Raw genomic sequence first — 18422 nt, 5'->3', positions numbered from 1 at the left:
GGGAACTCCCAGTTGGATGTCCATTAAGGCAGGGGTCTCCAATTTTGGCAACTTTAAGACTTATGGACTTCAAGCCTTGCTGGCTGAGGAACTCTGGGAGTTGAAGTCCATAAGTCTTAAAGTTGCCAAGGTTGGAGACCCCTGCATTAAGGAACTGAAGTGAAGGACAGGAGCTCAACCCCACCCCATGGCAACACTCGGGTATTGAACATGGCTTTGCTAACCTCCAACCCAGTGTCCTAACCATGAGAGCCACTGTGCTCCCAGAATAGAGGTGAAAAGTAGGACACCAGGTGATCCTTCCTCTAGTCTACCCCATGCATTTGCTGACAGGGTCCGACATATCCCACAGAACGATCCTTTATAAAGGTCTTTGGGAACAACAATTTAGACATTTCCATCCTTGACACATTCACCATTCCTGAAATTAGAAACGCTTGACTGTTTTATTTTTTATTGGTGCCCATTCCTTTTCTTTTAAAGGTTTTCCCACCTTGGGCCAGAAAATGCCGGTGCTCCAAAACACATTCCGTCCCCACCACCATCACCCCCCGCAAAAATCTGGCTTTTGAATGATACTCTAGACGTTCTCCCTGCTTTCTAGATTGTCTCAAAGACTGGGGTGTGGTGAGTGTCTTGCTTCAGCCTGTTGACATGCGGCTAAAAATAAATAAATAAATGAGCAGCCAGACCAGTAAAACTGCTCTGACGCCAAGGAATGGTTGCAGGAAGTAGCTTATCAGAAGAAATGCTTGCTTCGGAAGGATGGAAGGGTTCCAGGTGCTTGGCTCATTGATCTGGCAGCAGGCGCTCCTCCGAGGGGAAGACTGAGGATTAATCACATCCAAAGGTGTTTATTTTCCCGTGGGCTACCTGGGAATGGAGATGCCAGGTTAATTTCTCTACCTGGTGAAAAGGCATGGTCCAGCGTTGTGAGCCAGGGAAATTTGAAGACTTCTGGAGCGTAACCTAGTCCATCTGAAGGGAAATTGCTCGTGTCTGGCTAATCTCATTACACTATTAATGAAGGTGTTTTTCATTTACTGGGCCTTGTGCTCTCTAGCAGGTAAGCAATCCTCCTGAGTTTGTTTTTTCATAAATGCCTTTTTTTTATGTATAAAAAAAATCCTATCTCTGGGTTTTTGAGCCACCGCAAAGCAGAGCAGGACAACCTCCTGGAAATAAAGTAATGGGTTCAAGCAGGCAAGCTGAATGTCTTTCAATATAAAAATGATATACGTTCTCTTGCTTGAGCAGGGTATTGGAGTAGAAAGACCTCCAAGGGTCCCTTCCAATTCTGTTATTCTACTATTAAACTACTGGAGTTGAAAATAAAAGGAGGGATGAGAAATCAAATGCCTTCCTGTGAGATGGAATATAAGTACAATAAGTATATTGCTTGTAATCCGCTGTATTTTACTATCTGTACCTCTACTGTATTGGTTAGCCACCTAGTATTTTACATTTTATATTCTCTGGGTGGTGGTATCAATTTTTTTTGAACAGATAAAATCAAGAGTCTCTTGGATACGATCTGAAACTTATCGTGTTTGTTTTGACGGTGGATGTAATTGGATTTATTTCCAGCCCTTGTGAAACAGACAGCGTCTGTGTTCTGTGAAGTACCAAAACATCACAGTCTTAAGGAGGAATTGTCCTTGGCTTGAACTTAATAGGAATGATGCCCAATTAGACTGGAAAAAAAATGCAATGGGAAATAAATATTTCTTGGCAGACCACATCATAAAGTTAACATAACAGATGTAGTTCTAAAGTCTCCAATTTTATTCCCGGAAGCTTTTGATTTGAATCTCAGTGTGATCTCTGTCTTCCTAGGTTTTTTCGGGCAAACCCTTCATCCTTTGTTTTAGTTTTACATGGATAATAATCTCAGTTTCAGTGGCTTGTAATTATTAAAATATATATATGGAAAGACATAAAACAGTTTCCCACCGTTTGTGTTCTCATACTAGCTGGTGTGTTGGCCATACTAGCTCAGAGTTGCAATGCTAAAATCCAGCCTATCTGAAGGATAGAAGGTTGAGGTGGGTTTCATTTATAGAGAGAGCAAGCACAAGATTGCAGGAAAGAACGTCAAATCAGGAATAAATTCATTCCAGAGATCAAGGTTAACTTCTAGAATCACAGAATAAATTTCTAAGCATTGGAAAGCCAACTGTATGCAGCTTGGGAATTTCCCACTTGTTCTCATTATCTAATAAAGCAAACAAATGGCAATTATACTGAAAGGAGATCTGTGTTCATATTTTTACTCAGTTTTAAAACTCTCCAGGTGACCACGACCAAGGAAATAATTTATTGAGAGTTAATAATTGTTAGAGTTCCCCCCCAGGAGCTCAGATACATAGCGCTTTCTTCTCAGGTTTATACAGAGAACAACTACCTATTGAGAAATGGAGATTGCCCAAAATCATTCTAGGGAGAATCTATGGCTGAGTTTCTCATGTAGTGGGAAATAGTATTTAAGTACAGATAGACCTCAGGTTATGACTGCAATTGAGCCCAAGGTTTCCACTGCTTAGCGAGATAATTGTTAAGTGAGTTTTGTCCCATTTTACAGGCTTTCATGCCATATTTGTCGCAAAAGGGGATCATGTGACCCCAGGACACTGCAACCGTCATAAGTACATGCCAGTTGCCAAGTTTCCGAAGTTTGATCACGTGACCACGGGGATCCTGCAATAGTTGTAAGTGTGAAAAATGGTCATAAGTCACTTTTTTCAGTGCATATTGCAGTTGCACCATTGTTCCAGGTTCATGTGTTCACCAACCTTCTTAGCTGGCTACCAACGAAGCAAAGTGGATCCAGTTCACTTGACAACCACAGGATTCACTTAACAATGGCAGTGATTCGCTTAAAAACTGGTCATAAAGTAAGACAGCTGTCTTGGTTAGCAACAGAAATGTTGGGCTCCATTGTGGTCATAAGAACTACCTCTATCTTCTTTGCATTCCCCTTGCCATATGAATATAGTTTAATTCTTGCATGGAGAAGTAACTCAGAATGGGCTCTTCCCTGATGGGTTGGGGTGAAGGATTGAAGGTCACAATATTTCTCAGGTAATGTAAGCATGAGTTTGACTAATTTAAGCATGATACAGTCCAGTTCTTGTATTCTATTCTAGGTAGTGCACAAATCCCAGCCTTGTTTGTTCAGTTTTACAATTCAAGGGGCAGCGATCCAGTTTCTAAGCAATGCACTACTTGGCTTGCTGGTCACTGCTTGGTGACTGTAAAAGCTGAGAGCAGTGAGTGACTGAAGTTGTCTTCGAGTGCCAGAGATTTTCCAAGATTTTCATCCCAGGAATATTGAGGGTTCTTAGCCTAGTGTACTCTGCCCAATTGAGTTGCACCACACAGATAACAGATAATCAGGGTTGGAAGGGGTCTTGTAGGTCATCTAGTCCAACCCCACACCCAAGCGGGAGACCCTACACCATTTCTGACAAATGGCAGTCCAATCTCTTCTTGAAAGTCTCAAGTGATGGCGCTCCCAACTTCTGCATGTTCCATTGGTTGATTGTTCTCACTGTCAGAAAGTTTCTCCTTATTTCCAGGTTGAATCTCTCCTTGTTCAGTTTCCATCCATTATTCCTTGTCTGGCCTACTGGCTATTTAGAAAATAGCTTGACCCCTTCCTCCTCCCTGTGGCAGCCCCTCAAATATTGGAAGACTGCTATCATGTCTCCCCTAGTCCTTCTCTTTACTAGACTAGCCAAGCCCAGTTTCTGCAACCGTTCGTTGTATGTTTTAGCCTCCAGTCCCCTAATCCTCCTGGTTGCTCTTCTCTGCACTTTTTCTAGAGTCTCAACGTCTTTTTTATAATGTGGTGAACAAAACTGGATGCAGTACTCTAGGTGTGGTCTTACTAAGGCTTTATAGAGTGGTATTAGTACCTCATTTGATCTCAATTGTACCCCTCTGTTAATGCAAACTTAGGATTGCATTAGCTTTTTTGGCTGCTGCTGCTGCACACGGCTGGCTCCTATTTAGCTGGTTGTCCACTAAGATTCCAAGATCCCTCTCACAGTTCCTGCTATTGAGCCTGGTTTCACCCAGTCTATATGTGTACTTTGGTTTTTCTTGCCTAGGTGTAGGACTTTACTTTTCTCTACCTTGAATTTCATTTTATTAGACATGGCCCAGTGTTCTAGTCTGTCAAGATCCATCTGGATCTTGAGCCTATCTTCTTGGGTATTAGCTATTCCTGCCAGCTTAGTATCATCTGCAAATTTGGTAAGTTCCCCTTCTATTCCCTCATCTAAGTCGTTAATGAAGATATTGAAGAGTACTGGGCCTAAGACAGAACCTTGTGGCACCCCACTGCTTACTTCCCTCCATGTAGACTTAGACCCATTAAGGACTACTTGTTCAGTATGGTTTGCCAGCCAGTTGCGAGTCCATCTAGTGGTGGTGCTGTCTATTCCACTTTTTTCTTGCTTACTAAGAAAAAACTTCTACTTTGTCGAATGCCTTGCTGAAATACAGCAAGGCTTTGTTGCAAAGCTTTGTTTTGCAATTATTCTTTTGCAATTATTCTTCAGCCTCAATCACAATAATACACGGGCAAACAACCGATACAAACTCATGCTAAACCACTCCAAACTCGATTTCAGAAAATACAATTTCAGCAACAGAATGGTCAATGCCTGGAATACCCTACCAGGCTCCATTGTTACAGCCTCAACCCCTCACAGCTTCAACCTCAAACTGTCTACCATGGACCTCACCCCATTCCTAGGAGGTCCTTAAAGAGGGTGTGCATAAATGCACCAGCGTGCCTACCGTCCCTCTCTTACTATCCCCATTTATCTGTATTTACTCCCTTTGTTCTTGTTTATGTTCACACTTATTCTTGTTATCTTGTACATGTTTGACAAACAAATAAAATAAAAATAATTGATGCTTGGGAATAGTTTCCAAATCAAGCATGTTGCCCATTTCAATCTGAGTGCTTTTTGGACAGCTCTTACAGAGCATGTCCCTTTAAAGGCATATGCAGTCATAAATCATTGGGTCTCAGATATTTTACTTCCTTTTTGCCCCATCATCGGGCTTGATAGGGATCTGCAATAACCTTGTTTTCTGTTTACCTCTATCCCATGTAAATTGTCCCATTATCCTGACAATTTTCTCATGTTTCTCACTAACTTTCTGATAATCTGGCTGTATCAAACTTAAGCAACTATCCTTTCCTAAATGTCCTTAAAAAGGGGATTTTCTCAAATTATCTTCAGAAGTCACAAACGCATGCCTTCCCCCCCATCCTAGTAGATATGTTGTTCTTGGCACTCAGGAAAGGGTTGAGGCTAAAAGCCATGCAAAGAGTTCTAGAAGTGGGAATCAAACAAAGACACACTTAACCTGGTTATACAGTTGAACCATGTCCTGGTTTACACATTATTAAAAGCCATATGTTAACCCAGAGGTCTCTGAATTTGACTCCAGCTATGCTGGCTGGAGAATTCTGGGAGCTGAAGTCCACAAGTCTTAAAGTTGCCAATTTGTGGACCCCTGTGCTAACCAAATGAGCTGTTTCCCTTACATGCTAAGCTACAATAGTGCTAATCAGGTTAACCTTGAAGAAGCATTGTGTTGAACGAAGCAGGAGAGGGGGAGAAGGCTGAGTCATGTTTTCAGTCTCTTTGATTAATGTTTCTAGTTTTTTGAAGTGACACAGAAGGTTCTCCGTGGGGAATGTGGATTCTGATAAGAACTGCTTCAAAGTGGCTGAAGAAAAGGCCTGTCCAAAGATTTGAACCTTAGTAACTTGCAAACTGATCATGCCTCAGTTTAATCTGAAAACCACACCTCCTTCATAAGAGAGTGATCACTAACAAGATCACACGAGATAGATTATGGCATGCCGTGAAATATTACATGGCACGTATAAAGCTACTGAGCATGCTTGTTAGATCAGAGATGATTCAAATGATGCTAACCAGCCAAAGAACACATTCCAGAATGTATATAGTCTGTATATAAAGTGATCCCCTACGTTTCTATGGGTCCCTCACCTTGAATCCGTCGGGTGCCTCTCCTCACTTATGTATAAATAAAGAGGGTCAAGTTCTAATTTGGCAGTGCACACCAGGCTAACATATCTTGTCAGCTCACAGTTTGTTTTCTAATTGCCCTGGTTTGATGTGCTTTGTGAAGCCACCTAATAAGAAAGATCAAGGGATCCAGAGTTTCTTAACTTCCTTCTTAATCTTTGTTCACAAATGGAGCTCACCAATGGAGGAAAATCTATCTTAAGAAATACAAAAAGGAGCAAGAGCAGGCGTCCCGAAGGTGCTTTTCAAAAGATACTGGACTTTCTTGAGTTTTTTTTCTCTCTCTCTTTTTCCCTTGAAAACATTTTGCTTCTCTTCCAAAAGTTCTGAACTGAAGGAACTTCTTGGATGAGAAGTAAAACGTTTCAAGGGAGGAAAACAAAAACCCAAGAAAGTCCAGTTGCCTTTGGACGACCATGACTTGGATGACTGAGAATCGCTGTAGATGAGAAGGAACAGAATTTAGGGGATCTGAAACCTCTCCTGGAGTAAGTCTTAGCAGATGACCAAATATGACGGGCTCGGACACCCATTCTCAGAGTAGGCCATCTCACTGACAAGCTAGAGCCTTATGGCACAATTAGAAGAATGATTGGTTTGTTCCTCGTGTTATATGGTTCAGAATTAGGCTGGAGACTGAACTGTTTGGCTCTCTTGGAGTTCCCAAGCATTAGCAAATGCATCGTCTAACACAGAGGCTCCCTTCACACAGCCTGCTTAATTGGGCTAATGGGCCGGACCTTTTGAAGGTATTTGCACTGTATGCTGAACCGCAACCTTAACAAATGGGTCCAATATAGTCCACCAAATTCTAAGCAATAACTGGACACAGTCTGAAATCCTTCCTTCATGAGGAAATTAAACCAATGGTAAGAAAATCTGAGCATACAGTGTGTGTGTGTGTGTGTGTGTGTGTGTGTATTTGTGTGTGTGTGTGTGTGTGTGTATAAAATTTATATTCAGTTATAACTCTTGTGGGATATCCTAAGACATCTCTCTTTTCTTCTGTGTTTCTTGTTATGAACTCTGAGACCCATTGCTGTAGATTTCAGGAAAGAGAAAGCAATGGAAGCTTTTAATGGAAGCAAAGAATTATAACATAATTTTCTACCGAAGCTGATCTTGAATACTTGTTTATGCTTCCTTGCAGGAAATTCACTGGTAGGAAGATTACCAGTCATTCAAAACGCAACTTTTCAGTCAACAAACTTTGAAAATATCTTCACATGGAAGATTCAGGAGGAGACCCCCCCAGGCACGCTCTATGATGTTCAGTATAAGACGTAAGGATGTTTTTGTGTTTTTTTCATAAAACTTTGTGGAATGTATTATATCAGCTGAATCCATGGATATTTCAAATAGGGTACAGGTAGTCCTCAACTAACAATCACAATTGAGTGCAAAATTTTTGTTGCTAAGTGAGACATTCATGAAGTGAATTTTGCTCCATTTCTTGTCACAGTTGTCATGTGAAGCCCAAACAAAGGTATAAATACCGCCCCGCCACTCTCAACTGCATGTGGTCAGCTGCCCAGAATCACTCCAGTAGTTAAATTAGTAACACGGTTGTTACATGGACCCTGTTTTCTCTTTTTTTTCAATGCAATTGTAACATTGAGCGGTTATTAAACAAACTTTGTAACTTCAGGATTGCTGGTAAGGAGTGGTAATTGTTGTCTCAACAGAGGAAGAAACATAAGGTTATGTGCAGATTCAAGAGGAAATTTTTAAAATGAAACTCAATCCCTGCCCTTCAGTATCAACTTCACTGCATCATACAGGATTATGAAATGTAAAGTCACATGTTAATAGTTACCAATGAACATACAATATTGCATTATAGGTGGATTTTTTAAAAGAGAAAAAGAATGCATTAATGTACATAATCAATAGGAAAAATCGGGAAATCGGGAAATTTGAACAACATATTAACCCCCCCCCTTTTTTTTTAAATCTTCATGTTCAAAAAGAAAGGTTAAAATTTTCCCAAACACATATCAACAATCCTTGCTAAAATCAGTAGACAATGACCTTAAAATGCAAAACATTCAGTTTTTGAATTATGGCAATTGCCCCTATTGTGTCCTGCTCTGATCTACAATTCGCTAATTTATAAACTAAACTATGGGGAATTCACACAACAGACTAAAACCCATGTATATACACACATCGAGAATTAAAACTAGCCCAGTTTAGGATACTGTGCAAATGCAATGAGAAATTTCTAGCTGACTTGGCTGAGCCTGTTATCTGCTCCCAGTCAGGGTCTCTACCAGTTCCAACATGATGGAGAAACCCCTAAGGAATGCACCCAATTTTACCTCGGTTCTGAATTCAAATCCAAACTTACGAAGAGTGGATCAAAGACATCCATTAAAGTTTTAACTCTAAAACAATGTCAACCCAGACATTTTCCAGCAAAAGTAAAGTAGCTAAATCATGAGTCTCCTTTTTAGATCAAAAGAAGCTTATTTGCTACTTTATATGGACTAGACTAGAAGACTGCCAAAGTCCCTTCCAACTCTGTTAATCTGTTATTCTTTATTCCATTGATCTGCTATTCTGCTATTTTGTTTGATAGGTTCTAAAACAACAATTCTTGCTTAAATAATTATCATAAATAATCTCTACTTGTGCTGAAAGCAGCTGAAGTTATACTTTTCTTTGGCTTAGAATAAGGAGTTCTGTGATTTGAACTCTGGTTTGTATCCTTGAAAAGCTATAAAGAGATAACAGTGTTGCTTGGGGAAGCTAATGTTGGTTTAAAAGTAACCTCTGCCATCCATAGGCTCCCTTATTCAGTGAGTATACCAAATACGCAGAGTGTACATACTTTATTTTAATTCCAAAACAAATATGGTAGCTGTTTTCTTCCCTTCACAGCAACCATTGACCTTTTGGGCTAAGGGCAATTAGTTCTGCACTGTAAGGAAAAGTTCAAATGTTATTTGCCTGTTGGGATTCTCCTCTAGATATGCTTTCTTTATTTACCCCATAAAGGAGAATAAGGGGGGGGAAATAATTTGAACCAAACCTTAAGTTGTTCAAAATGTATTACTCTCTAAATGGCACAGGGCAGTTCACCAATTAAACACTGTCCAAAGTCCTTTGGTGTTGGATGGCTATTATAATTTTGAATTGATGATGATGATACATTATCTTAGGGAAAGGGCTGTACAAAGCATGTCAATATGCCAAACAGCCCTTGGTGCTGTTTGAGCTTGTTTGTTTGCAGCTGTTTCGATACCCAATTAGGTAACATAACCAGTGTCAGTGAGTGTGGGTTTACACCCTATTTATATAGAGTAGCTTGCCCTGCCTTGTTGAAGGGAGTGTAATATTGTCCTTGGTAGTTCCTTGACTAGGGAACTGTTTTCTGTTTGTTTGTATCATGTTAATCCCCGCTTATCTGGGTGCTGCTGCTGGGGAGGGTCATCAACATTATTGTAACATTAACACTTTTGGAATTCTGAACCAGAAAACATGATAGTATTGGAAGATTTCTAGAACGCTTTATAGGAAAAGCTACAACTTGTCTAGCACAGGGAAATAATATAGGACAGAATCCTATGACTTACTGAGACCTTTTACATACCATAAGCCTGTCTCACTTCTTTCACAACAAAACCATAACCCAGTGCTTCCCAACAGCCTTAGCAACTTTAAAGATATGTGGACTTCAACTGCCAGGATGCTGGCTGGGGAATTTGGGGAGCTGAAATCTACATATCTTAAAGTTGCCAATAGCAATAGCAATATCACTTAGACTTATACATCGCTTTACAGTACTCTCTCTAAGTGGTTTTACAGAGTCAGCCTCTTGCCCCCAATAATCTGGATCCACATTTTACCCACCTCAGAAGGATGGAAGGCTGAGTCAATCTTGAGCCTGGTGGGATTTGAACTGCCAAATTGCAGGCAGCCGATAGTCAGAAGTGGCCTGCAATACACTAACCACTGTGCCACTGAGGCTGGGAAATACTGCCATAGTCAGAATTAACTAAGCTATTAGCTTCATTATACCCAAAGACTGGGACAAAAGTTATATTTACCTATCCATCCAAGATGACTAGCGACAGAAAGACAGGCAGATAGACACATGCATGCACAAAACTAACCAAGAAGCTATTTATTATAGAAAGTTAGCACTCACCCCACTCCTAGGAGAATGAAATATTTTGAGAAATATTAAAAAGGCAGATTATATTTCCCTGGATTAGAAATGCAGAAACATGCTCTTGGAAAGCAGCCTCCACCTTTCTTAACAGCCCTCAGCAAATGTCAGCACTTAAGAGATAAAGAGGCAGATAGCTCTATTCATAAGCAAATACCCTCATCCAAGATCCAACAAAGGTAGGATTAGCCCTCAGCCACAATAGGAATTGCCCAACAAGCCCCTTCATTGCATCAGCCCAAACTTCAACCAAACTTAGCTCAGACAAACTCCTAGGATTTGTACACGGCCCCATGGGAGTCTGACAGCAGCCAATAGAATACATGTTCTCGCACATCAAGGGCAAAGCCCAAGCGAAGGTATAAATACCTCCCACTCCCAACTCCATGTGGTCAGCTGCCCAGAATCACTGATGTGCTTCTGCTTCATCATTAAACCATCTTTCCAATCAGCCTCCATGTTTCCAGTGTCTTGGAACTGAACCAGGTGGATATTTCTTCCAACGCTATTTTGTTATGAATGTAGGTGTTGTGTGAACTCTACCAGAAAATAAGTCTTGCTAACCTATCAAATTGATTAGACTTAGGGTCTGCATGGGGTGCAAACTAAAAATAGTTATGGTTTCTACAAAATGTGGTGGGGTAACAGTGACATTCATTGTGCCATGGATTAAGCCATCAGAAGGCTGCACCTTCTGTCCCATGGCTCAGTTAATTCAGGATTGGGAATCACCTACCTTGGCCTATTTCTACTTTGTCTTTTAATCATCTCCTGGTTCCTGGTCTACACCTGTATATCATGTGCAAAACCTATTGTAAGTAATTATTTGGTCTGCTCACAGGTACGGCCACAGTATTTGGCAGAGTAAACCTGAGTGCCAAAATATCACCCAGAATGTCTGCAATCTCACTAATGAGACTGAAAATGTAACCGAATACTACCATGCCCGAGTGAGAGCTGTGGTCCCCAACTGTTGCATCTCCGACTGGGCCACGTCCTTGAGATTCTGCCCTAGTGAAAACAGTAAGTGATTCTCATTAATTACGCTGGAATTGGAGAATTCTGGATCTCCATTGTGTTTGTTCATGACATGTAGCCTGCTAAGAGTGTCATCTTTTCCTCAGAAGGACTCCTCCCAGTCTAACTTTCCGTGACAGGCGGAATTAGCATTTCTTCCAAGTCAGTTTCCATTTGTCAAGTAGCTGTTTATTGCTTCCATTTTAACTTTTTATTATCCCTTGTGATGTCTTTGTTTTATTGAGCAGCTAAGATGGTTTCTAAAGCTTAAAATTGCCAGCTGATTTGAGTTTCTTCCTTCCTGGATAAGCAAAGATATTGATAAATGTAGTAAACAATAAAAGAAGCAGAAATGGAAATTCGTGTAAACAAGAGCAAGACTGTCCTTTGCCTGTTGATATTTAACTGAAGTAATTCATGGGTTTAAAAGGGAGATTTATTTCATCACAGTCATGATCCTTTTGTATTTTGCCCTTTTTTGAGGAAGAATAATTTGGGCGGGGGGGAATCGCAGATATGAACTACAGGAAATAAGACTTCCAGACCTTGTTAAGGATTTATGAAATGTTTTAAGCTGCGCTAATCCTTCACTAATTTTCTTTGCTGTCTACCATAAAATAGGCCTTCTTTGGCCACAATGAATAAAAGAGAAGCTCATTGTCATGACAACATAATCAGTTATAAAGCCAGCAACTGCATTCTCACAACAGGCTAAGTTAAGTTTTGTATTCTTAGCCTGCTGTGTGAACCCATGTCATTTAATTATAATTCAATATATGGGGTGATTCCAGAGAGTGATAAGTGGATTGCGTGAAAGGAGTCATCTTCTGGGTTGGCCCAGTGAACCGCACTCTTGATAAATGAGACTAACCTGGCTAAAGGTGCTTTGTAAACAGTGCCACTCATTTCCAACATCTCAAAGTAGAGTTTAGAGAGAAGAGATATTTGAGTCAGGGTATAATGGGGAGTCCGGCTCTCAGAGCTGTTGTTTTCGAGACTTTCATGACAACTAGGTAACATTATCAATGCTAGAAGGGAGCTGTTCTGATCCAAGCCTTGTTCAAATCAAACAAACACAAAAAATAGATAAAAGCAAAACCTCTTTAATGTGTCTCTGTAAATTCTGTTCATTCACAGAAAGTGCTATTAAAACTAATTGTCCCAGATAAGAGCAAGCCCTTTCAAGGTTGTAGAAAGGCTTCCAAGAACACAAGATTAAATGCAAGGAAATATTCAAAGCCAAAAGTCTCCAAAAACAAACCAAGATAGACCAAACTTCCACGAGGACTTGAAGTGCAAGAACTTATTTGCTTCCTGCAAAGAATCCCACCTCCGAGGGCTGGCTTTTATCCCTTAAGGGAGCGGCCATCACCTTGCAGCCTTACACCCAGAGGTGGTATTCAGCAGGTTCTGACCAGTTCTGGAGAACCAGTAGCGGAAATTTTGAGTAGTTCGGAGAACTGGCAAATACCACCTCTGACTGGAGATTTTACAGTATCCTTCCCCTGCCACACCCACCAAGCCACACCCACAGAACTGGTAGTAAAAAAAATTGAATCCCACCACTGCTTACTCCTGAGTCGCCTGTTCTGCTGCAGCTGCTCTTTCCTTCCTTCCTGGGCACAGGCTCCTCAGTGTCCTCTTCATCACTGCTGCCAGCCTCCACAATCTCGGAAGGCAGCACTCCACTCCCTGATGGTCCTGGCCCCATCCCTGCATCACACTCAGGCCCCTCATCTGAGTCCTCACTCTCTGAGACCTCAGCCATCCACACCTGCTGCTGACAAACCACAACAGGAACAGGGTTTGCTCTCTGTTAACCCTACTCCCTTTTAGCATGAAGACGTTACATAGTTGGGTCATGAAATGTCTGCAAGAAAACAATTAAACTCAGATGTTACACTACAAGTTAACATCAGTCTGAAACAAATTCTCTTCTTTCTTTCTTTCCTTCTTCTTTTTAGCTAATATTGAGAATATTGATGTAAAATATACACCCAGCATTCAGTCCATCCAGTTTGTTATTCAGCCTCCTTACACACCTTTGAAAGATGAAAATAACTCCCCTCTGACTGTAGTGGACATTTTAAAACAACTTGATATTAATTTCCAGTATGAAATCATAATTTGCTGCACAAAGACCAAGGTGAAGGTAAGAAAGCAGACATACAAATGATTACTGGCTTACCTTTAAGGCACATGCACGTGATACAATAAGCTTAAATAAAATCCAACCTTTATTACAGTCAAAAACCAGCATGTACAATAAGCTTTAAAAGGCTCATGCAGGGGTGTCAAAAAGTCAAAATGGAGGACCACAACTATTATTTATGCATTTATCTGTTTGTTTATTTATTTTTCATGTTTTGTAACCGCCCATCTCCCTCAGAGGTACCTTAGGTACAATATAATCAACAAAATTAATACTAGGATCTTAAAACTTAATTTAAGATTAAAAAGTTTAAAATTATAAAAAATAATAACGTTGAAGCCCCACCCTCTTTTTATGATGCATGTATGGAGGCTAAGCAGAGGGAAATTGGGGGTCTGGTTTGGGAAATAAGAACAGGATTAGAGGAAGGGAAGAGGTCAAAGAAGATGAGGTCATGGGCTGGATCGGAGAGCTTCATTAGCCACACTAGAATAGAGATCCAGAATTACCCAAAGGACCCACTGCCACATACAAGCTCCGCGTAGATCTTCTGTTGTGTGGACTTTCAGCTGATTTTGGAAACTGCATCTTTCTCTTTCTCGCCTCTCGGCTTAGTGGAAAAAGATTGAATATAATGAAGAATTTAACATCACTGACTTGGATCCCAACACAGAATATAATGGAACAATACACATCCGACACGCTGACAAAATCAGCAAGTCCCGTGTGTTTCAAGTACGGACATTATCAGGTATGGTTCTCATATCCAATTAGATCTTGGGCAAAGCTATTTTCTTTCTTTGAATTAAAAACACTTCAAAGTCTGCTAACAGTTCAAGCAGTTTGCATCATATTGCAATGGAATTGCCCCCCTCAGAAGGGTCCCTGGATCTCTGCATGAAACATGTCACCTCGAGGGCAGTGCTGCCCAATGGTTAAATGATCTGGATATTTGGCCATAAGCTCAAGTAGTCCTCGACTTACAACAGTTCATTTGGTGCTGTTCAAAGTTATAAAGGCACTGAAAAATGTGACTTATGACCATTTTTCGCACTTATGATCGTTGTGGCATCCCCGTGGTCACATGATAAAAATTCAGACCCTTGGAATTGGTTCATATTTATGACAGTTGCAATGTCCCAGGGTCCCCTTTTGCAACCTTCTCACAATCAAAGCCAGATTCACTTAATAACCGTGTTACTAACTTAACAACTGCAGTGATTCACTGAACAACTGTGGTGAGAAAAGGTCGCAAAATGGAGCAAAACTCACTTACCAACCATCTCACTTAGCAAGAGAAATTTTGGGCTCAATTGTGGTCATAAGTCGAGGACTTAACTGTATAGCCACCCCAGTTACTGCTCATACATAATTTAATTTTTGTTCATAATTTTACTCATTGCTCATGCTGCAATTTTGAAAAATGGTTCACTGCTCTGGTGTTTTATATCCTGATACACATTTTACATTTGTGAGGTTTTATGCATTAACGCTGTATTCTATTGCACCATGCAAAATAAAAATAAATAAATAAAGCAGTTCAAGCAGGTAATATCCTCATATAATCCTGCTTTATCTTTAGCATAACACAAAGATTTAAATGGGGCTTCCTTGGGCGGTTTTAAATTAATTCTGAGAGCATCATAGGTCTTGTAATTATTGTTCTACTGTTTGGATGCTAAATTTATGGTTATGCTGCTTTGTGCTTTTATTACATTTTTAATATATTATTGTGGACGTTTTATTCATGTAAAATGCTGAGAATCATAAGATTGCAGTGGTCTCAAACTCTAATAAATATATATCAGTAAAAAGCCATACAACAAGCTTTCATAATTCATAACTTTACCTGTTCTCTTTTCCTATCTGCATCCACTTTGCAACTAAGAGAAAACTTTAAAGTTTAATTTCTTCCTTTTTTATTGACTCCTTTGTTTAATTTCCAGATCCTGACTTAAGTAAAGCCCCTTATAGATATCATGTTTTTAAGCTGGCTCATTTTAATTTAACTTCATCAGGCAGAATAGCAGAACAAACCAGGACTACAAACTCAGCCTTTTGAAACAATAACCTGCATCAAGTATCAAGATGTTTCTCGAGGACTGAACTGTGGCTGTTGATACGACATGCTAACATTTAAATCTGGATTAGCAAATAGAATTGTTCTGTTGTGTACACATGGCTCTAACCTGGTTGGTTTAGTTCTGTTTGGCATGCTAGAACCATTCTCAAAAAGAAAGCACAGCTCATTTTTTTTCAACAAGCAACCATTTGCAGCAATAATCCATTGAGTTATAATGTTATTTTCTAATCATGATCTGTCATTAAATCTGATTAAAAATCATGGTTTATTTTTAGCATTTCTTTTTTGTTGTTGTTTTTGCTTGTCCCCATCCATTTTATGAGATATTGGCAAGATAGAAAATGAAACAGGTGGGAATGAGGTGAACAGACTAGAATTACTTGATTTACCCATTTGAATGACTCTCATTTATATAAATTTAGATTAGAAGTTATGCCTGAATGTAGCTTTTTCTTGGCCATCTTTGGTTGACTTTTATTTTTTGTTCTCTTTCCCATATAATTGAGGACGTTTTAATAATTCAAAAGAATGAAATCATTGGATCCTTTAAATACAGACAGAAAGATGGTTATTTTCAGTCCTGCCCTAGAAGATTTGAACAATACAGGAATATTTTTTTTCTTCTGCATATCTTAATTAAATACTGATTAATTAATTAATTTATTGCCTTCTGTCCATAGATAACACGTGGGTGCCATATCTGTTTGGAATGCTTATATTTATAATCCTATTTACCTTTGGAACTGTATTATACTTCATGTATAAGTATGTTAAACAACATACCATTCAGCAACCCACATCTTTGGTATGTAATTTTCAATTACTATAAAAGTCTCTCCATTAGTTTTTCATCTGTTTTTTTTTCATCTACATTATTTTTTATAAATAACTCAAGGTGGTAATATACCCAATACTCCTTCATCCTCCTATTTTCAGCACAACAGTTGAGTTGGGCTGAGAGAGAGAGATCATGACCCAGAGTTATCCAGCTGGCTTTCATGCCTAAAGTGGAACTAGAACTCACAGTCTCCCAGTGTTTTACCCAAAGTCACCCAGCTAGCTTTCATGCCTAAGACAGGACTAGAACTCACCATCTCTTAGTGATTTGTCCAAAGCCACTCAGCTGGGGGGGGGGGGGAACTAGAACTTTAATCACTAGTGACTAGACCAAACTGGCTCATAAATAATGAATTAAAGTTTCATATTGAAGTCCACATATTGTTAAGTTGCCAAGGTTTTAAAACACTGCTCTAATGTTTTGTATCCCTGGAGAAATTACATATAATTGAAACTTAGTTTTGAATTTAATAACCAAAAGGGATGTTAACTTTTAATCAATAATCTAAATTTTAAATTGCATATTCTTATAAGACTCTGAACTAGCATCTAATGCTGAACCTTCTTCCTTGATAGGATTTCAAAGGTATTTCCCGTTTCCAACCTCTCATATTAAATGTGGAGCATGCCCTAAATCCTTATGATTCATCCAAGATAATCCAACCAGGGGTGCATTCAGCTGAGATTAGCCATCATATCCAGGGCATGCAAGAAGACCAAAAATTATTTAATCCAACAATGACATCTTACCAGCAACAATCCAAAATGCCACCATTCCAGCCTCTTGCCCAACCCTTGAATGGTCTTTCAGTTGGATATGCCCCGCGAGTGATCAAGAACAGCCGGTTGCGTATCCCAGGAGACAATCCTTCCACATTAACGTATGGATTATGCATTGAAGGGGCAAACCGAGGGATTAAGTTTGATTCTTTTCTAAGCAATGGACACTACAAAGCCCAGAGACCAGAAAGGACTAACAAAGAGTTGACCATGATTCAGCAGAAGGAAGGGTTGGTGGTAGAAACCATCCCCAAGATTCAACATCACCCACTTCAGGAAAATGCAAAAGGTCCACCACAAGAATCTCCAAGACTTCTGGGAGAATGGAGACCTACCACAGCGGATAGAAGTGGAGGAAGCTACAGAAAGCAGGCAGAAGTTCTACCTTCCAGCTTAGAAGTTGGCCAAAGTGCTATCTTGGAGGGAGGTGATTCTCTACTGTTAACTGTCTCGCTGCCACACTTATTTGCACACTCTTCTTGCCACAACCTCCCTCAAGATCCCAGTACAGGGCAACTGCCAGCTTTCTGTCACTCAGCCTGGACTGATAATTTTCTACATTCCAATCCATTTGAATGCCAAATCACAGACTATCTAACTCAAGAAAGCCGGGGATTAAAAAGTGAGCCTCAGAGTTTAGATATTTCCCCAAATATCCTGGACCTTAATCAACTCAATGGACCTTTCCTCAATTTGTTTAATGACTTGGAGCTGAAGCTCCAGTGGGATGGTAGCCCAGAGGAAGCAACGTCTTAAGCAATTCAAAGATTTGGGGAATTTCTTTCTACAAAATGAAGTGGAAAGCTGATACTTCATTTTCTAACATGCTCTGATTGCTCTCTGTGAGCTGCATGTCTACGATATGTCTTAAAAAAGAGGAAAACTGCATTCCACATTGATATTTATACTGGCTAAGTGGAAAAGTGAAAATAGAATGAAATAAATATTATTCTATGTTTGACATATAATCTGATAGCGTCTTTTTACAGCTGTGGAATACTATATATATATCTCTTTGGTTATTTGGGTTTTCTCCCGCGTAAGATTGGAAGTATCTAGGCAACGTTTCGATGAAGTCTCATTCATCATCTTCAGGCTTGTGTCTTCTGTGCTTCTTTACTCTGAGAAGCACAGAGCAGAAGACACAAGCCTGAAGATGATGAATGAGACTTCATCGAAACATTGCCTAGATACTTCCAATCTTACGTGGGAGAAAACCCGAATAACCAAAGATCCACATACAAATACCCGCGAGAACCTCAGAAAACAAATGTATGTATGTATGTATGTATGTATGTATGG

The 18422-nt window shown here is 39.8% G+C and overlaps 1 protein-coding gene across 1 annotated transcript; it reads left to right on the top strand.

Annotated features, from left to right (window-relative positions):
* The first annotated feature begins 704 nt into the window (after positions 1–704).
* Positions 705–18082, top strand: IL22RA1 (interleukin 22 receptor subunit alpha 1). Its single transcript, XM_026702616.2, has 7 exons — positions 705–1066; positions 7228–7360; positions 11093–11274; positions 13233–13420; positions 14036–14171; positions 16184–16308; positions 16917–18082. Exons 1-7 carry the CDS (start codon positions 1024–1026, stop codon positions 17874–17876), a joined length of 1767 nt encoding a protein of 588 aa, XP_026558401.2. The 5' UTR covers positions 705–1023; the 3' UTR covers positions 17877–18082.
* The last annotated feature ends 340 nt before the right edge of the window (positions 18083–18422 follow it).

This window comes from Pseudonaja textilis, chromosome 10 (genome assembly GCF_049901715.1).
Source record: "Pseudonaja textilis isolate UNSWEBS1 chromosome 10, rPseTex1.2, whole genome shotgun sequence".
Lineage (NCBI taxonomy): Eukaryota > Metazoa > Chordata > Lepidosauria > Squamata > Elapidae > Pseudonaja > Pseudonaja textilis.
Note: the sequence above shows the minus strand (reverse complement) of the source record. Positions and strands in the feature narration are given on the sequence as shown.